This window comes from Peromyscus leucopus, chromosome 6 (genome assembly GCF_004664715.2).
Source record: "Peromyscus leucopus breed LL Stock chromosome 6, UCI_PerLeu_2.1, whole genome shotgun sequence".
In the NCBI taxonomy this organism is placed as follows: Eukaryota; Metazoa; Chordata; class Mammalia; order Rodentia; family Cricetidae; genus Peromyscus; species Peromyscus leucopus.
This window is the reverse complement of record NC_051068.1, coordinates 130,905,093-130,927,158: the sequence shown is the minus strand read 5'-3', so window position 1 is coordinate 130,927,158 and position 22,066 is coordinate 130,905,093. Positions and strand designations below refer to the sequence as shown.

Genomic DNA, 22,066 nt, shown 5'->3' with positions numbered 1-22,066 from the left:
ATATTAAAAATCAACTTACCAATGATCTGGTGCCTATTTCTTCATGAAGTTTGGGCATATCAACATTTTGACTCATTCGAGAAATCATACGCATTAAGAGTTGAAGCTTTCTACGATTTGATGGGGGAAGTAACAAACAACATAACTGTAGAGCATTGATGGCAACTCTCTCTAAATGTGGTTGCAGTAAACCTAGAAGGCAAAGCCACCCCCACCCCCAAAAACTCATCAGTGATAATAGTTCTCAAATGAATAAAATACATAATTATATAAAGAGGATAATATAATATCTTAGTATTTTCCTTTTAATTAAAGGCTATAAATTTCCACATTCCTTAAAAGTATAGTAGATATTGCTATTGTTTTACAATCTATTTTAAGTAATAAAATCCTTCATTTATAAAGTGACATAGAATAAGTGAAATTAGGGGAAAAGAAATTAGGTGCTTTAAGTAGGGTAGAATAAAAGTTGGTTATTCCATGACTAAAGTTTTTTATAATAATTTCTTTTCAAGAAATAAAAAAGTAATTTCAGACAAGGAAAGCCAAGAATTCAAAGCTGAGTTAGTAAACATTAAAAGTTAACACTGCATGCATTGAAAACAGCCTTACTTTGTGTGCCAGTCAACATAGAAGCAGCTGGAAGTAAAGAATTCTCTGAAAGTTCTACTGTGCTTTTGCACAGTCTTTTATTGATTGTGGTATTAGACTCTCCGAGCTCACTTCGTACACTTGTACTGCCTTGTCCAACATTTGGTTTCATTATAATTTCAGCCATGGGTGTATTGATATATCTATTCTGTCTTGTACTACTTCTTAAAAGCAAACTCTGAGATCTACAAAGCTGTTTTGAATTATATTTTCCTTTACATAACTCCCCTTGGTCTTGAACAGTCAAAGCAGAGGTTCTTTTAAAACCAACACAGTATGGCTGTTGAATATTTTCTTCTGAGTGAAGATTAAATAGAAATTTCTGTTTGGGCATTGGCACTAAAGATTGATTACTATTTTGTTCTTCTATGTTCAGAAAAGACTGGTAGAAGATTCTGGACACCTTTTTATTTGAATTCCCTGGCATATCTATAATTCCTTCCAAAGAGGAACACCTTGGTTTGATGTTAGAGGACAGGACATGTGTATTACTTAAGCCTATTAAATTATGACAGCTTCCTCCCATTATGTCATTAGCACTAGCCCTTCTGTTTCTTAAATTAACTAGTTGCATTTTCTTGGCACATCTTTCTTGAAATCCTTGATCACTTCTTTGCAGTCTCTCAATAGAATCCAATTCTTCACTGCCTTTGTCTTTGTGAAGCAGACTGAGAAGAAGACACTCAGTTGATTTGAAGGAATTCAAATTGCTTAAATGATGGAATTTTGAAGACCGTGGATCATCGTGGATTTTATGTATCCCACTCGTTCTATCTGAAACTGTGATGTAGCCACAAAGAACTACCAGAAAATGAAACAAAAATTAAGATGCAACAGCAAGACAGTGGACAAAAATAAAAAAAGTTAAAAAATAAAGCATCACTATAATATATACTGTTAGTAGAGAACACATAGAAATTGCTTAATTTGGAAGGCACTTCAATAGGACACATGCAACATTCTGTTATAAACATGCAAGACTGACTAGTGGTATTTCCATTTGTGATATAAATTATTTAAAAATTAATTTAGCTGCCTAATTAGAAAGATTGAATCAGGGCACACTTAAAAATATTTGTTTTTAATCCTACAAGTACTTGAAAACTTCTAATTATAAGACAACTGTATATATAAGCATATATATATATATATATATATATATATATATATATATATATATATATATATATATATATAGTCTTCTTGGTTTTAATGGGAAGACTGGTTCCAGGGATGTGCATGGACAAAATCTGCAGATTTTAGTCCCCTATATAAGATGGTGTACCATGAATATACATATAACCTGGGCATTTATTTAAGAAAAACCCTGTCTCAAAAAACCAAAATCAATCAATCAAACAAATAAATAAACAAACAAAATCTCTGGATTACTTATATAAGTAACACAAAATAAGCATTATGTACATATTTATTGTTTAGAGAATAATGACAAGAAAAAACCCCTGCAAATTCTATATAGCTACATTAAAAACAAAACATTTTTGATTGTGGATTGGTTGCATCCAGAGTTATATAAATAGCCCATGAAGACCAGTGACAACTGTACCTATATTTGGTTTCTGTTCTTGGTTAGTGGCATAGATCTCCTAAAATCCTTGGAATTTCCTGAGTAATCAGTCTTGTTATTCATGAGGAGATATTTCAACATACATGAGTTTGTGCTAATATAACTCATGACTAGCCACAAATCAGCATTACCTCCAACCTCTTGGGAAGGGAAGGGGGATGTAGATTGAGTTCAATAGCGTAAAAATGATAACTTAATCAATCATACCTAACTTAAAAAAAAAAAAAAACCTACTTATAATTCTGAAATAGTGAAGCTAAGGCAGCTTTGGGTTGATAAACACACAGATGTTCAGGGCATCTTTCCTGAGATAGTACAGAGACTCTCTGTTACCCCCGACTCCTTCCATGTGAATCTCTTCTCTTTGTCTGTTACACCTGAGTTCTATCCTTTTTAAATCAAAATAACAAACATCTTTTCCAAGATTTCAGGAGTGAATCAGAGGGGTTCAAATGAACCTTTTAATTGGTAGTTGGCTAAGCACAACTGTGGGAGCAAAGGGAACTTACTTGTTGTCAGTACCAGAAGTAAGGATAGTCTTGTGGATCTGAGCCTTTCTCTTGTAGGATCAGTGCTAACTCTAGAGAGCTGTGTCAGAACTACATAGAACTATATGACAGCTGATTTCAGGACAATTGGTATTAAAGCATATTTGAACCATTTGAACTAGTATAACTATAGTATTACTAAATTTAGAAATAGTTTATAGCTTACCACATTCATATTTACCATGTTTTTAGACCTTTAATCTTAAGGAAACTTAAAATTTTAATAGAATAAATTTAAATAATAAGTAAAATTCATACATACCCAAAATGTTCACAAATAATTCATAATATTCATATGTAAGTAGAGGTTCAGGGAGACCTAGAAAATAATCTGCAATTGTTCTGAATACATCACGTTCAAATCCAACATAAGTTGGATTATTGGTGTCATTACTTCTTGGCCCTAAGAAGCAGAAGGCAAAAGAAATGGGAAAAATGTATTTCAATTTAATAACAATTAAAAGTACACATAAGTTTAAACTTGTATTTCATGAGGGAGCCATAGTTAACAATTCATGTTACAATATATGCAATTCATCAACTCACATCTCATCCTTTCACTGAAAATCACTGTAAGCAGTCTCTGGCTAGTATTTTGTTTTAATATTATTTTAATATATGAAAAACTGTAACAAAGCAAAATTTATGGTGTGTTTTAAAAGTGTCAATTATTTTAGTGAGATTTCGTTGTAATTTATTTTGTGAAGAGAAGAATAATAGAATACAAATAATTCTTCTAAACCATATTTTGCACATCAATACTTCCGTGAATAAATTTATCCTTTAAAAATTCTTAATGATTTCAATATTTTGCCATCATCACTTTTCAGATTTAATACTATTGAAATAATCATGACTATTAATCATTGTTGATCTATTAAACATATAAACTTCTGTACACAGGCTACAATCTATCAAGGGGAATTTAGGGACTTACTGTCCTAGAATTATTTCCTCTGGGGTCTCTAAATTAGTGTTTCTAAACTCTAATCTGGGACTTTTCCCTATAAAAATCTTCTGGAACTGTGTTCCAGAAGAATCAGCTGTATTGGAGTCTTGGAAACATCTTCCTAGTGAATGAAATATGTACTTATATTTTAGAGTTATTATTACCAAAAACCTTTTTTCCTGAACCAAATAAAGTTTTTTTTCCTGTTCCCAATTTTTTGGATGACTATACAAGTTGTAAGCATACACACTGCAAAATGATTAAAGAAAAAACAAATCACATACATATATAATAGTTTAAAAGCTAATATTGATTTTTATGGAGACCAAACTAAGTATTTTTCTAAAGCAGGCATAAGAAATATTTTAATATATACAATAATAATCATTAGTAAGTTTTCTAACATAGAAAACACAGGTTCACTAGAAATAAAAACAAATAATTTATAGTTAATTTAGGTTTGAGTTCTAGGTCCTTTGCATTAACAGAAGGTTCTGATAATTCTGATTTTCAACTCTGGAAAAAAGTTGTTGGCAGTATTCTTCAGACTAATTCTCAAGATTATAGACCAGTGGTTCTCAACCCTCTTAATGCTGTGACTCTTTAATACAGTTCCTCATGTTGTGATGACCCCCAACCATAAAATTATTTTCATTGCTACTTCAAGACTCTAATTTTGATGTTATAAACTATAATGTTAATATTTTTGGAGACAGAGGTTTGACAGAGGGGTTGCAAACCACAGGTTGATAACCACTGTTATAGACTCTAGTTAAATACATTGCAATGAACTGAAATCCAATAAGTTATATATTTGTTATCATTTATCTATAATATGAACTGGGAAGAGAGAGAAGACACAAATCCCTAAAGATGGAAGATAAATGCCTCTGAGGATGCTTATCTGTGTTGCTAACCATGACTCATAGGAGAGCAGGACAGTTGAGCAGAGAAGATATTCAAAAGTCCATGCTTAAACTCAGGCTCTTTATCTTAATTCCTTGAATAAAATGTTTCTGTAACTTGTTTATATAATTGCTATTTATTTTGCAATTCTGTCATTTTGACATATAATAAGGAATATAATCATCAACATTTACAAAATCCCATTAAATTTTCAAAAATACTAACTTTAAAAAAATTAGAAAATGACCCTATCACTAGAATTTCTAAAATACATTTCAACTTTTGATGACTTAAAAGTGTGTGGTATTTTGATTCTGAAAATAAAGCTTGCATTGTGTCAGAGGGTGGAACTAGCCATTAGCTAACCAAAATTAACCATAGAGGTTGGAGGACTGTGGGCAGATAGGGAATAGGAAGTAGTAAGGTGGGGCTGCAGAAGAAATAGGAAGTTATTGGTGGCTGCTCTGCTGCTTCTCCGATCTTTCATGTTCTTACTCCAATATCTGACTCCTGATTTTTATTGGTAAAGAATAATTAGATAAATGCATCATAATAGCATATACCTCTGCAAATTTTTAAATTTTATTTTGAAATTTGTAAGACTTTTGTAAATCAGCTGTCACTGTTTAGTGAGAAAAAAATTGAGCAATAAAATGCTAAACACTGGTTTATAGATTACTAACAATAGCATTTTATATTAATATATCCTATTAAGTAACCTATCTTGGAAAAGGAGGGACATAGGCTTTATGAAACTTTGTTTCTGATTTAATCTCTTCCAGTCCTATGCTGTTTTATTTTTAAGCTGCCACCAATAAGCCTATAGGCCTCATTGTGACAGTCACTGTAGTTTAGAAGAGTCCTTTCAATTCATATAAGCCTATGAGTTTATGATTTATAAATGACAGGTTCTAATTAAAAAAATCACTTTTTGCACAGAAAATAAAGAGCTCATTGCTGTGGGATGGTCTGTATGTCAAATTGCTCTGATTGGTCAATAAATAAAACACTGATTGGCCAGTGGCCAGGCAGGAAGTAGGTGGGACAAGGAGAGAAGAGAATTGTGGGAAGCAGAAGGCTGAGGCGGAGAGACACTGCAGCCGCTGCCATGACCAGCAGCATGTGAAGACGCCAGCAAGCCACCAGCCACGTGGCAAGGTATAGACTTATGGAAATGGATTAATTTAAGCTATAAGAACAGTTAGCAAGAAGCCTGCCATGGCCATACAGTTTGTAAGCAATATAAGTCTCTGTGTTTACTTGGTTGGGTCTGAGCGGCTGTGGGACTGGCGGGTGACAAAAATTTGTCCTGACTGTGGGCAAGGCAGGAAAACTCTAGCAACAGCTCATAATCAATTCTCCTTGACTATAATTTGACTCATAATTTTAAATGTTTTCTTTATTCTTGTTAAATACTTTCAATATAACACACCACACACACATGCACACACACACACACACACACACACACACACACACACACACACACACAATTATTTGCGGTTTAACTTACAGTTTGCTAGGCACTTCATAGCAGATAATACCCAGTGTGGAAGATCCTCTAGATACAAAAATCCAAAGAATGTATATTAAGTCATACAGTTTTTATAATAGTATTTTTTTTAAAAAAATGTCATAGTTGGCTTAGCACCAAGGGCTTTTATCACCTGAGCTAACTACTATTTCAGGACTGATCAGTATCTTAAAATACAAAAAAATTAAAAAGTTATAAATATCTAGAGTTTGATTCTGTCTACAATACATAAAACAAGTAGCTACCCCAAATCAAGAATTAATTATAGCCAGGCGGTGGTGGCACACGCCTTTAATCCCTGCACTCGGGAGGCAGAGGCAGGCAGATCTCTGTGAGTTCGAGGCCAGCCTGGTCTCCAAAGCGAGTTCCAGGAATGGGACAAAGCTACATAGAGAAACCCTGTCTCAAAAAACCAAAAAAAAAAAAAAAAAAAAAAAAAAAAGAATTAATTATATTGGAAGGGGTGGTTTGGATATAAACTAATCCTCTATTTTCTACACTACTTTTCTTTTATCCCACTTTAGTTCTATTGCTATGCTATGTGACTATTACTGATTTAGATGAAGCCTCTGACCAAAATTAACTATGTCTGAATATCAAGAGTACTTTTACACCAAGGCTTGCTTAAAATATTTAAATTGGTACCATATCAAGCTTGCTCAATCCTAAATCTTTAGCAAAATATCTGGCACATTGTAGGCCCTTAACACAAGTGTTGTTAGTAAATTTTTTGTCTACATTTTGGATGCTTATCCTTGTCATTTTTCTAAAGTCATGTATTAACTCATATTAGCAACTAAAAAATTTATGATAGCATGAATGCTTATTTTTTAAAATTCCATTGTTATTGCTAAATGAATGTGGCCTTGGAAAGGATTCTACTTTCTATATCTAGGTCTCTACATTTCCCTATAAAGACAACTTTGGTTACCAAGTTTGAAAAGATTCTAAATTCTTTTCTAAATGCTTACCTGATTTGTCTTGTAGCATAACCACTCCATGCTTATTTGTGTTGGCCATGTTGTACATTATATATTGAGGGATTACTTGGTTTGGGTTTATGAGTTCTTCTATGGATGGCACACCTAAAATGGTTTGCAGGCTAAAAAGAAGAGTGTGAATAATTTTTCTTTATAAAATAAAAGGAATAGAATATAAATGTAAGCATGACTTGTAACAAACAAAACCACCAGAGTACTTTATTTTTTTCTTAATAAAAATTCATGGATTACATTTACTGTCTACTTTTACATATATACTTAACAAAATTCAGAGGAATCTAATAAAATTATCAAACTAGTGATAATTTTAATTTAAAAGGTGAAACTTTTCTTTTAGTGTACTGGATCTGGACCAAAATTAATTACTAGAAAACATACAAGCATATTTAAATTCTCAGTTTTTAAAAGTAATGTTTTTATTCATTTACATATTTAGATGAAAAATATCAATAATCCACATACTTCAGAATCTTAACTATAGCTTAATTTTGTCTTACTAGATCATAATAATATATCTCCAAACTTCTTCAACATCTTCCTGGCTTATTTCTCTGTTGTCAGCTGAGTTTTCTTGGTCTTCATTAATTATCCTCTCATGATTTATGTTTTCTGTATTTTCCTTAAGAAAAAAAATTGGTTTGTTACAGCCTATACTCAAACTAAAGGAATGTTGAACACTTTTAACACAGAATTTTTTGTTTGTTTGGTTTGGGTTTTTTCTTTCTTTCTTTTTTTTTGTGAGTGTAGAACTGAAATTGACATTAGCTGTCTTCCTTGAATGATCTCTAATTTATTTACTGAGGCAGGATTTTTCATACTTAGTTGTAGCATGAATTTTAAAAGTTCTTATTAAATAAAAACAAACCTGGAGTCAGGTACTGGGGTGAATGCTGGAAGATCAGAGAGACAGAACAAGCCACAGCTTCCTCACCTTACCAATTCCTCAGCAGATCCTGTTTCCTCCTACTGGAAGCCTCTGAGTCATTATCCACATGGATTTCAGCTGAACTGCTCCTCAAAAGCCTAAAAGCTTAGCCAGGCTATAGTTCCTCCTCCTCACGCCTTAAATACTTTTCTGCCCTGCCATTACTTCCTGGGATTAAAGGCGTGAGTCACCATGCTTGGCTGTTTCTGGTGTGGCCTTAAACACACCGAGATCCAGGCAGATGTCTGACTCTGGAATGCTAGGATTAAAGGCATGTGTGTCACTATTTTCTGGCCGCTATATCTAGTGGCTGTTCTGTTCTCTGACCCCAGATAAGTTTATTAGGGTGTACAATATTTTGGGGAACACAATACTATCATACTTAGTAGTTTTATTAGTTAAAGTCTACTGTGGAGTTACAAAGTGTCTGAAAAGTAATGGGACACATAGCAATGGTTTTCAGTTTTGCACCTTTCCTAACACATCCAAATCAACTTCATGTCTAGGTACTTTATAGTTTGGTTGTCATTATTAAAGTCTAGGGACAGAGACAAGTTGAAGAGTTACATAATTATGCAGCTATTGTTTAGATAATGAATATACTCAAATACATAATTATGCAGCTATTGTTTAGATAATGAATATACTCAAATCACCCATATTGAAGTCTTAGTCTCTAGCCTAGTCCTACTAGGTGGTGCAACCTTTAAGAAACAGGGTCTGGTGCAAAGAAGTTGGATCACAGGCAACAGGTTTTTGGGGCAGCTATTGGTATCCCAATTCAGGACCTTTTTCCTTCTTTTACTGTCCAGTTTCCATAAGTAGCTTCCTCCCACACATGCTCTTATTATGATTGCAGTGTCTTGTCATAAGACCAAAAGGAACAGAGACTAGAGAATATGAACTGAAACTTCTGAAATCTAAGGTCTAACTTGCCTACTTGGAGATTGATTCTCAGGTGTTTTATCACAGTGGTGGAAATCTGATCAACATGCCAAATAGGAAGAATAACAAATGACAAAATATTAAATTACAACAATCATTTTCATTTTTACCTCATTACTATATTCAACACTGTTTCTGCAGGTTCCAAACACATTCACACATAATTTTAGTTTAGACTGTAATGTAGGAGATTTCAGTTTTGGCTTCAAATATTAAAGCATCATTTATTTTTAACAGTCTTATTGTCAAACACATGGTAATGCTATTTAAACTAATGGTTAATAAAAAGAAATTTTACCTGAGAGAAATGTAATCCACGCTTCTTAGGAGTTTTACGAGATAAGTTTCTTAATTTAAAAATACTGTCTTTATCTTTAGAAAAGTGCTCTTTCCTTGCTTTCCTTATTTCTGTATGTCTTTGTGGAAGAGTTTTAAGTGGAGAAGTTGCAGGAAATCTGGTTAAAAATAATATGGAGTTAAATAGGACATTATAAAATAAACTGTAGTGTATATTTGAAAAGTCACACAAAGAATCTGATTTACTTAATTATCAAGTTTTGAAGATTCTAGATAAATCAATATCACCATTAAACCTTTAAAGTATTTTAATAGTTTCTTGATGTCTTTAATATACACATTTCAGTTTTGCTTATGTACAATGCAGAGCTACAATCAGGATTAGTTTGGTTGAAGAAGTAGTGCTTACATATAAATAGCTCTGGAATACTGTTCTGTAAATGCCTTCAAAAAACAAAAACAAAAACAAAAAAATCACAGCTTGGCAGTGGTGGCACACACCTTTAATCTCAGCACTCAGGAAGCAGAGGCAGGTCTGTGGGTACGAGGCCAGATTGGTCGACAGACCAAGTTCCACAACAGCTAGGGCTACACAGAGGAAACTGTCTCAAAAAACTAAAAAAAAAAAAAAAAAAAAAAAGGAAAAAAATCATAGTTTGGATATACTTCCAGCCTTTTGATAGTTTGTTCCAATTTTAGAATTTTAGGACTTAGTATCCTGCTTCTTTTGACTATGATGCATTTTGTTTTTCATTTTAATATGAAATATTTCAATGATACAAATAAGAACAGACTATATACCAACACATATATATTTAGCCATTAAGCAATATAATTGTTGATTATTTTACCAAATAGTTGTCCTGTTTTTAAGTACAAGAAAGTCCTTGCCCATTTAAGTTCTTAACCCTCTCCTAAGGGAAATCATGAACTTATCTTTTTATTTAATGTGTTTAGACTTTCAATAAATATATTTAAATGACATAGCCTTATATATTTTTCTCTTTTGGTATCTTTTGTCACACACTAAATTTATACTTAATATTTTAGTTGCATTAAAAGCTCTTTATTATAATATGGCTTTTAGATTACCTCATAAAATTTTTATTTTTCATACTGAAGTGTTTAAAACAGGTATAATGTTTTGTTGTGAAAAATATTTAATTTTAATTATGAATCATGCAAGTGTAGGTGCCTTCAGAGGCCAGAGGCATCAGTTCACCTTCAGCTGGGAACTGAAATCAGACCTTCTGAAAGCACAGTCTGTGCTTATAAGCGCTGAACTATCTCTCAAGCTGCAACCCCCACCCCCACCTTTTTATTTTTTTTTCCTTGAAAAGAGTCTCTGGAAGCCCAGGCTGGTCTTAAACACCTCTGTAGCTAAGAATAATTTTAAAGTTCTGATTCTTATGCATCTACCTCTTGAGTGCTGGGATTACAGAGCCATCTGATTAACACACCAAATAGGAAGAATAACAAATGGCAAAATATTAAATTACAGAAATCTTTTTCAAGTATACCTCATTACTGTATTCAATACTGTTTATGCAGTGTTGATGGGATTATAAATAAATTCTATCAAATTCCTACCTATGTATTAGTTTGTTTTCTTAGCATGTAATTGCTTTAAGCCCAAATATCAGGTGAGGAAATTCTTCTCCCCTTGTTCTTTGAAACTGTCTTAGACCTTTATCAGATGAATTTAGAATCTGCTTATCTTACGTATAAACATGGCCTCTTACTCCATTTATTTTCTTTTCAGTATCAACTATATAATTTTCCCTATTAAGACTTTATTTTTGTTTTTAGGAAACTTTATTTCTAGGACTTTATAATTTTTCCTTTTTAATTGTTGTACTGGGTGGTTTTGTACGCCAACTTGACACAAGCTACAGTCATCAGAAAGGAGCAGCCTCAGTTGAGGAATTGCCCCCATGAGACCCAGCTGTAAGGCATTTTCTCAATTAGTGATCAATAGGGGAGGGCACAGCCCATGGTGGGTGGTGCCATCCCTGGGCTGGTGGTCCTTGATTACATAAGAAAGCAGACTGGGCAAGCCAGGAGAAGCAAGCCAGGAAGCAGCTCCCTTCCATGGCCTCTGCATCTGCTCCTGCCTCCGGGATCCTTCCCTGTTTGAGTTCCTCTCCTGACTTCCTTCAGTGATGAACAATAATGCCTAAGTGTAAACCAAATAAATTGTTTCCTCTCCAACTTGCTTTTTGGTCATCATGTTTTATTACAGCAATAGGAACTCTAACTAAAACAATCGTTGAAAGTCTAAAGGCAGTGAGATTAGTTGATAAGCTATAAAAACTCCAGTGAAGGGTGCTGGCTCAGTGGTTAAGAGCACTAGTTGAATGTCCAGAGGAGCTGGGTCTGATTCCCAGCACCCACATTGTAGCTTACAGTCTAAAGGGATCCCATGCCCTCTTCCGGTTTTTGTCATCTCTGTACACATTTGGTATACAGGCATACATTTGGAAAAAAACACCCATACACATAAAATACAATTTTAAAATTCAAGTAAGAAAAAAAAATCTAATAAAGGATATATATTGGAGGAAGAAATATACCAATCAGAGTACTAGGTAGTATACAGAGTTTAATAATTACATCGTATTTAAAGTGGAGAAGAAACTGAATGACAGCAACTATAGGGAGGAATATCACTCATTCAGAAACAGAACATAAGTAGACAAAAACTTAGGTTAAAGATGATAGTGATTTTTTTTTGGGGGGGGGTTGAGACAGGGTTTCTCTGGGTAGCTTTGCACCTTTCCTGGAACTCGCTTTGGATCTCAGGCTGGCCTCGAACTCACAGAGATCCGCCTGCCTCTGCCTCCTGAGTGCTGGGATTAAAGGCATGCGCCACCACCGCCCAGCTGATAGTGATTTTTTATATGCTATATTTAAGTGTATATCTAATAACAAATTTAAAAAATGACTCCAAAGCTTATGGTACATTTATTTTAGGAGTTTGATAGTTGTAGGAAAGCACGTAAAGACATGGCATGAGACATTGAAGAAACAAGCAAAAAGTGAGGATAGGTCCCATACTGCAAAACTACTATGCTATAACTAAGAGAGGAAAAGAATGCCACACAAATGGTCCATTCATATGCTTGTTACTGAAATTCACTTGTATGTTGAAAATCATTTGATGTTGTGTCCCATCTGAAAGTCATGTGAAGATGTATCCCTATGGATGGTGGGGCCTTTAAGATGGATTAATGCTTCTTTTGAGGGAGTTCTGGTTCTAGCATGACTCAGATACTACTACCAAAACCTTTCATGTTTATTTCTTGGCATTGCTTGTCCTTCTGCTTTTCTGCCAGGCTATCATGTAGCACAAGATGGAGCCAAGATCAGAAGAGATATGGAAGTTTATTAGTATGATAAGTGTATACAGGGCTTTAAGGAGAAAAAACTTTGAGAAAGATAAAGCAACATTTATCAAAGCATGGTCCCAATAATCTCATTTGTAAATAGGGCTTAATGTATTCCTGATCAGCTTTCTTAGGGATTAAACTGGGAAGCACATAATTAAGCAGCTTCAGGTACATGATTCTGTATCCTGTGATTAATTTCCTGTTATTTGTGTGTATCTGTGTCTGTGTGTGTGAGTGTGTGTGTGTGTGCATATGTGTGTGTTGTGTTGGACCAAACCCAGGGCCTTGGGAATAGAGGACATGGAGGATAAGCACTCTACCAATGCCAGCACTAGGATTTGTTACATAAAATACTCTCATCATTTCATTATAATAATTATATATTATTTAAAGGCAAGGATCCATGAATTTGTTTTGCAATTAGAGAATTTATGAAACTTAAGGTAAATAATAATGTCATTGAAACCTTATGACTTTCATAACATGCAAAAATACTATTATATGTTATCTTTCTGACTTTCTACTTTATAGTATACTACTTAACACTCAAAAATTTTGAACTTTGTAGCTCACAACTTTCAACCATATAGTTTTTCTAGTTTTAACTGACTTAAGAGCAGCAATACTTGGCAATCTCTAGACCTTCACTCTGCCTCTTCTCTTTTAGTCAGATCTTGAGTTCTGTAGTAAACCACCTATTGCCATCTCACTTTTCTCTCTGCTTCCATCTTCAGTAGATCATGAAGATCTTCTACATCTGCCCACACCACCCCACCTCTTTGTCTCAGCTTTTAGCTTCCATAGGAACTCCCTGGGAAGCAAATAAGCCAGGAAAGTAGGTAGGTAATCTTCAGATCTTCACTCTACCTTCTCTCCTTCAAACTCAACCCCCCAGTCTCATTCCCAACTCTGTAGCAGATCACCTGCTGTATGTAGCCTCTCATTTCTCTCTGCTCCAATTCCCACAGGACTGAGCAGATACTGGTGGTATACCCTGCTTTTATTCCTTCTGTAGTTCCTCTAAGCATTCCTCACATCTAGCACATCTCCATCTCTAAGTATTAAGCTCCCATTACTAATAAAACACACTCTACCCATAACCCTCAGTGGTCATACCTGGCAGGATCTGAGGAGGATTCCTATGAGGCAACTCACAGCCATCACACTGTCCTAAGAACCAGAGAGCAACAGAAACCAAGGAATAGAACACCCACCTAACAAAAAAAATACCAGATATCAGCACCTAGAATTATAATCATCCTAAATCCAAATGTCTAGACCCAGCATAAAAACACAATCAAAATAGCCAGAACAATATGTCTCCACTAAAGCTAAGCAACCATACTACAATAGGCCCTGAGAAATGCAATATAGCTGAAGCACAAGGAAAGGACTTCAAACTAGCCTTTATAAATATGTAAATATGTAAGAGGTCCTTAAAGAAGAAATAAATTGCCCTTAAAAATCCATGAAAACACAAAACATTGGAGTGAAACGAAGAAAACAATTGAAGATTTGCAAGTAAAAATAGAATCAATAAAGAAAATCCAAATTGAGGAACAATTGGAAATGAAAAATTTAGGTACTCAAATGAAAAACTCATATGAAGGACTCACCAACAGATTATAATAGATGGAAGAGAGAATCTCAATTGTTGAAGGCAAAATAATAGAAGAAATGAATACCTTGGTCAAAGAAAATGTTAAATCTTTAAAAATCCAGGCACAAAGCATTTAGAAAATCTGGGACACCATAGAAAGACCAAATCGAATAATAGGAACAGGAGAAGGAAAAGAAACCCAGGTCAAAGGCACAAAAAATATTTTTTTTTAAAAAATCATAGAAGAAAAATTTCCCAACCTAAAGAAGGAGGTGCCTATCAAGTTACAAGAGGGATATAGAACACCAAATAGATTGGATCAGAAAAGGAGTTTGCAGTATCACAGAGTAATCAAAATATTAAAGGTATAGAACAAAGAAAGAATATTAAGAGCTGCAAGGGAAAAAGACAAAATACATATAAAAGCAGACCTATTAGAATAACATCTGACTTTCCAATGAGGACTACAAAAGCCAGAAGGACCTAGAGAAATGTTCTACAAACTCTAGGAGACCACAAATTTCAGTCCAGACTATTATACCATGCAAAACTTCCTATCACATTGGATGGAGAAAGACATTCCATGATAAAACCAAATGTAAGCAGTGTCTATTTATAAATTCAGCCCTACAGAAGGTGCTAGAAGGGAAACCTCAAACTGAAGACACTAACCATACCGAAGAAAACATGAAGAATAAATATTAGAAGAAAACATGATGAATAAATATTAGACCAGCAAATTAAGAAGGATGTGGGGGGCATACTTCCGACAACACAATAGGGGAATCAATGAATACTGCTCATTAATAATGCAACATCAATGAAGTCAAGTCTGGAAAAAAAATACCAATGGATTCCAAAACAGAATCCATCCTTCTGCTATATGCATAAAATATAAGGATAGACATCACCTCATGGTAAAAGGATAGAAAAAGATATTCAAAGGAAGCTGGTGTAGCTTTTTTAATATCTGACAAAATAGACATCAAACTGAAACTAATCAGAAGTAATAGAGAAGGACATCAAAAAAAAATCTACCAAGAGGATATCAAAATTGCTAACATCTATATATCAAACACAAGGGAACCATCTTAGGGTTTCTATTGCTGCAATGAAACACCATGACCAAAAAGCAAGTTGGGGAGGAAAAGGGTTTATTTGGCTTATACTTCCACAATGCTGTTAATCACTGAAGGAAGTTAGAACAGGAACTGAAACATGGCAGGATCCTGGAGATAGGAGCTGATACAGGGGCCATGGAGGAGTTCTTACTGGCTTGCTTTCCCTGACTTGCCCAGTCTGCTTTTTTATAGAACCCAGGATCACCAGCCCTCCCCTGTTGATCACTAATTGAGAAAATGCCTTACAGCTGGGTCTCATGGAGGCATTTCTTCAACTGAGGTTCCTTCCTCCCTGATGAGTCTACCTTGTATCAAGTTGACACATAAAACCAGCCAAAACAGAACCCAAGTTCATAAAAGAAGCATTAATACAGCTTAAATCACATACTGACCCTCACACAGTGTTGGTGGGTAACTTCAAAACTTCACTCTTTCCAAACCAACTGAAAACTCATCCAGACAAAACTAAAGAGAGAAATGCTGGCACTAAGTAACATCATAAACCAGTTGGACCTAACAGATATGTACAGGACATCTCACTCAAACAAAAAAGAATGTACATTCTTCTCAGTAACTCATGAAAATTTCTCCAAAACAGCACAGACTCAGACACAAAGCAAGTCTCAGCAGATACAAGAAAATTGAAATAACACTCTACATCCTATCTGACTATCAAAGATTAAAGCTGGCTACCACCAACAGAAACTACAGAAAGCTTACAAACTCATGGAAACTGAAACACTCTCTAATGAATTAAAAAATGGGTCAAGATGGAAATTAAGAAAGAAATTAAAAACTTTCTAGAATAAAATAAAAAGGGAAACACAACCTACCCAAACCTATGGAACACAATGAAGGCAATTCTAAGAGGCAAGTTCATAGCACTAAGTGCCTACATAAAAAACAAAAACAAAACAACGACAAAAAAGAAAAACCAGAGAGATCACATACTAGCAACAGCACACTTGAGAGCTCTAGAACAAAAAGAAGAAATAATACACAGAAGGAATAGATGGCAAGAAAAATAAGGGCTGAAATAAAAACAGCAACAAAACACCAATACAGACTCAATGAAACAAAGAGCTGGTTCTTTGAGGAGAGAAGATCCAAATTAAATAATTAGAGACAAAAAGGGGGACATTAACACACACCAAGGAAATCCAAAGAATCACAAGAGAATACTTTAAATACCTGTACACCACCAAATTTGAAAATCTAAAAGAAACAAATAATTTTATTGTTATACACCACTTACCAAAGTTAAATCAAGATCAAATAAACAATTTAAACAGACCTATAATCCCTAATGAAATAGAAGTAGTAATTAAAATTTCCCAACCAAAAGAAATTGAGGGGTCAGAAGGTTTTAGTATAAAATTTAATAAACTTTCAAAGACTTAACCCTAATATTCCTTGAATTATTTCAAGAAATAGAAACAGAAAAAAACATTGCCCAATTCTTTTTATGAGGCCACAATTGCTGATAGCCAAATCCCATAAAGACCCACAAAAGAGAGAATTAAGGACCAATCTCCCTTATGAACATCGCTGGAAAAATTCTCCATAAAATTCTTGCAAGCCAAATACAATTACACATCAAAAAGATCATCCACCAGGATTAAATAGTGAAGCAGGGATGGTTCAACATATGTAAATCAATAAATATAAACATATAAACAAACAAAAGACAAAAACTACATGATCATCTCATATGATGCAGAAAAGACACTTGAACATTCAACGCCACTTCATGATAAAAGTCCTAGAGAATTCAGGGATACAAGGAACACCCTACAACATAATAAAGGCAATTTACAGTATGCCTATATACAACTATTTAAATATAGAGAAACTCAAAGCATTTCCACTAAAATCAGGAACAAGACAAGGCTGTCCACTCTCTTCACACCTATTCTAGATACTACTTGAAGTCTTAGCTGAGCAACACAACTGAAGGAGATACAAATTAGAAAGGAAGAAAAGGTAACTTTTATTGCAGATGAAATGATAATATACATAAGTGATCCTAATACTGCTTTGGATATCACTCTGTATAAATAAAATGCTGATTGGCCAGTATCCAGGCAGGGAGTATAGGTGGAACAAGCAGAGAAGAGAATTCTGGGGAGTGAAAGGCTGAGGCAGAGAGACACTGCCAGCCACCGCCATGACAAACAAGATGTAAGGTACCAGTTAGCCATGAGGCACGTGGCAACTTATAGATAAATAAAAATGGGTTATTTTAAGATATAAGAACAGTTAACAAGAAGCCTGCCATGGCCATACAGTTTGTAAATAATATAAGCGTCTGTGTATTTATTTTATAAGTGGGCTGTCAGACTGCCAGGGCTTGGCGAGACCCGGAGAAAAAACTCCAGCTACATAATACTTACACTGGGGAGCTCCTAAGGCAAAGCAGCTGGATACAAAATTAACTCACAGAAATCAGTAACTTACCTATATACAAATGACAAATAGAATAAGAAAGAAATTAGGGAAACAACACCTTTCACAATAGCCTCAAATAACAAAATACCTTGGGGTAAATCTAACCAAGCAAGTGAAAGACTTGTATGATTAAAAAATTAAGTCTCTGAAGAAGGAAATTAAACAAAACATTAAAGGATAGAAAGATCTCCCATGTTCATGGATTAGCAGGATTAACATAGTAAAAATGGCCACTCTACCAAAAGCAATCTACAGATTCAATGCAATCCCCATCAAAATTCCAACACAATTCTTTATAGATCTTGAAAGAGCAATTTTCAGCCTTACATGGAAACTAAAAAAAAAAAAAAAAAAACAGTATAGCTAAAATACTCATGAATGATAAAAGAACTGCTGGGGGTATCATCACCCCTGATCCTAAATTATACTCCCGAGGTATAAAAAAAATTAAATTAAAAATAAAAACATGGTATTGGCATAAGAGCAGGCATGTTGATGGACAGATTAGAATTGAAGACCCAACCATAAATGCACACATCTATGGATATTTGATTTTTGATAAAGAAGCTAGAAATGTACAATGGAAAAAAATATTGAAATTTTACTACAAAAAATATATAAGAAAACAGACCCCAGCCACTTTCTGAGACTTAAAGACTGGCCCCCAGCTCCTAGCCCCACCGGGAAGGATCCCCTTCTCCAAAATCCCTGCAGCCCCTGCAATCTCCACGCCCTGACCCCACGCCCATCCGAGTGAGACCCCAACCACTTCCTGAGACTTAGAGACCGGCCCCCACCTCCCATCCTGCCCCCGACTTCCCTTCTGGACCAGAGGTGAGTATCTGGGCCCAGCCTGGACCCCATCCCTGGGCACCATCCCCTCTGGGGAAGACCTGCCCAACATAGCCCCAGGTTCTGGCCACCGGGCAGGTTCCCTTTTGCCCCACCAGGAAGGATCCCCTTCTCCAAAATCCCTGGCAGCCCCTGCAATCTCCATGCCCTGCCCCCACGCCCATCCATGTGAGACCCCAGCCACTTCCTGAGACTTAGAGACAGGCCCCCAGCTCCCATCCTGTCCCCAACTAACCTTCTGGACCAGAAGTGAGTATCCGGGCCCAGCCTGGACCCCATCCCTGGGCATCAACCACTCCAGGGAAGATCTGCACAACTTGGTCCAAGGTTCTGGCCACTGGACAGGTTCCCTTCTAGCCCCACCTGGAAGGATCCCCTTCTCCAAGTCCCTCGGCAGCCCCTGCAATCTCCACGCCCTGCCCCCACGCCCATCCGCCTGAGACCCCAGGCACTTCCTGGGACTTAGAGACCAGTCCCCAGCTCCCATCCTGCCCCGGACTTCCCTTCTGGACCAGAGAGGGCTCCCATCCTGCCCTGGACTTCCCTTCTGGAGAAGAGCGCCCATCCTGCCCCGGACTTCCTGTCTGGACAAAAGCTCCCATCCTGCCCCAGACTTCCAGTCTAAATAAGAGCTTCCATCCTGCCCCGGAGTTCCCATTTGGACAAGAGAGCTCCCATCTGGACAAGAGATAGAGACTTCCTGAATCTGTCAGCTCTGTCTGAACCAAGTGCGCTGATAAGACCAAGAAGGAACCACAAGGGGATGGGCAGACATCAAGGCAGAAATACATACAACAAAATGAAGAGCATTACAGCATCACCAGAACCTAGCCCACCTCCAACATCTAGACCTGAACATCAAAAACTGGAAGAAGCAGAGGAAACCAGTCTTATGAATAACATCATGAAGAAGGTAGAGGCTTGTGTAGAGGAAAAGACCAAAAAAAAAAAAAAATGGGAAGAACGCTATAAACAACTAGAGGAAATGGCAAACAAATTAGAAGAAAACAATAAAGTCCTGGAAGAAAACAATAAAGTACTGAAAGGAAATCATGAAAAAGCAATGAAACAAATAAAGGAAACAGTCCAAGACCTGAAAAGGGAAATAGAAAAAATGAAGAAGACACAAACAGAGGGAATGCTGGAAATAGAAAATCTGAGTAAAAGATCAGGAACTTCAGATGCAAGTATAACCAACAGAATGCAAGAGATGGAAGACAGGATCTTTGGCACTGAAGATACAGTAGAAGAAATAGATTCATCAGTCAAAGAAAACACTAAAGCCAACAAAGTCATGAAACAAAATGTCCAAGAAATTTGGGACACCATGAAAAGACCAAACCTACGAATTATAGGGATAGAAGAAGGTGAAGAATACCAACTCAAAGGCACAGAAAATATATTCAACAAAATTATAGAAGAAAACTTTCCCAACTTAAAGAAGGAAATGCCTATGAAGATACAAGAAGCCTATAGAACACCAAACAGAATAGACCCCCCAAAAAAAGTCCCCTCGCCACATAATAATTAAACAACTAAACCTACAGAATAAAAAAAGAATATTAAGAGCAGCAAAGGAAAAAGGCCAAGTGACCTATAAAGGCAAACCCATCAGAATAACACCCGATTTCTCAATGGAGACTTTGAAAGCCAGAAGGACCTGGACAGATGTAATACAGACACTAAGAGACCATGGATGTCAGCCCAGACTAATATACCCAGCAAAACTTTCAATCATCATAGACAGAATGAACAAGACATTCGAAGACAAAGCCAGATTTAAACAATACTTATCTACAAAACCAGCCCTACAGAAAGCACTGGAAGGAAAATTCCAACCTAAGGAAGTCAGATACACACTCGAAAACACAGGTAATAGATAAAGCCACAGCAGTAAACCCCAAAGAAGAGAAGTACACACACACAACCACCAAAAATAACAGGGATGAACAATCACTGGTCATTAATACCCCTTAATATCAATGGACTTAATTCACCTATAAAAAGACATAGGTTTACAGAATGGATATGAAAGCAGGACCCATCTTTCTGCTGCATACAAGAAACACATCTCAAATTCAAAGACAGACACTACCTAAGAATAAAAGGCTGGGAAAAGACTTTGCAATCAAACGGTCCTAAGAAACAAGCGGGTGTAGCCATCCTGATACCCAACAAAATATACTTCAAACTAAAATCAATCAAAAGAGATCAAGAAGGGCATTACATACTCATCACAGGAAAGATCGACCAAGATGAAGCTTCAATTCTGAACATTTATGCCCCAAACATAAGGGCACCCACATATGTAAAAGAAACATTACTAAAGCTTAAACCACATATAAAACCCCACACATTAATAGTGGGAGATCTCAACACCCCACTTTCACCACTGGACAGATCTCCCAAATCGAAACTTAACAAAGAAATAAAGGACTTAACTGATGTCATGACCCAAATGGACCTAATAGATATCTACAGAACATTCCATCCTAACAAAAAAGAATATACCTTCTCAGCATCCCATGGACCTTTCTCTAAAATCGACCACATACTTGGCCACAAAGCAAATCTCAACAGATATAATACAATTAGAATAACCTCCTGTGTTCTATCAGACCACCATGGTTTAAAGTTAGATTTCAACAACAACAAACACTACAGAAAACCTACAATCTCATGGAAACTGAATAATGCTCAACTGAATCACCAATGGGTTAAGGAAGAAATAAAGAAAGAAATTAACGACTTCCTAGAGAGCAACGAAAATGAAGACACCACATACCCAAACTTATGGGACACTATGAAAGCAGTGCTAAGAGGGAAATTCATAGCACTAAATGCCCACATAAAGAAGTTGGAGAAATCTCACACTAGTGACTTAACAGCACACCTGAAAGCTCTAGAACAAAAAGAAGCAAAGTCTCCCAGGAAGAATAAGTGCCAGGAAATTTATTATCAAAGTGGGAGGTGAAATTAATAAAATAGAACCTAAGAGAACAATACAAAATATTAATGAAACAAAGAGTTGGTTCTTTGAGAAAATGAACAAGATAGACAAGCCCTTAACAAAACTAACCAAAAGACAGAGAGAGAGAGAATCCAAATCAAGAAAATCAGAAATGAAAACGGGGACATAACAACAGACATTGAGGAAATCCAGAGAATTATCAGGTCATATTTCAAAAACCTCTACTCCACAAAACTGGAAAACCTAAAAGAAATGGATAATTTTCTGGGTAGGTACCACATACCTAAGTTAAATCAAGACCAGATAAACTATTTAAATAGTCCAATAACACCTAAGGAAAT

At 35.7% G+C, this 22,066-nt stretch overlaps 1 protein-coding gene across 3 annotated transcripts in view; it reads right to left on the bottom strand.

Moving 5' to 3' along the window:
* Positions 1–22,066, bottom strand: part of Depdc1 (DEP domain containing 1) — a 39,485-nt gene that overhangs the window by 5,745 nt on the left and 11,674 nt on the right. For 2 of the 3 annotated variants that reach the window (XM_028890372.2, XM_037207261.1), the window contains exons 3-9: positions 9,346–9,502; positions 7,675–7,796; positions 7,148–7,278; positions 6,156–6,203; positions 3,050–3,190; positions 613–1,452; positions 20–192 (exon numbers count right to left, since the gene is read on the bottom strand). In XM_028890372.2, the coding sequence (XP_028746205.1) occupies positions 20–192; positions 613–1,452; positions 3,050–3,190; positions 6,156–6,203; positions 7,148–7,278; positions 7,675–7,796; positions 9,346–9,502 (1,612 nt within the window). The remainder of the gene's footprint in view (positions 1–19; positions 193–612; positions 1,453–3,049; positions 3,191–6,155; positions 6,204–7,147; positions 7,279–7,674; positions 7,797–9,345; positions 9,503–22,066) is intronic. The other variant, XM_028890373.2, reaches the window with a different exon arrangement.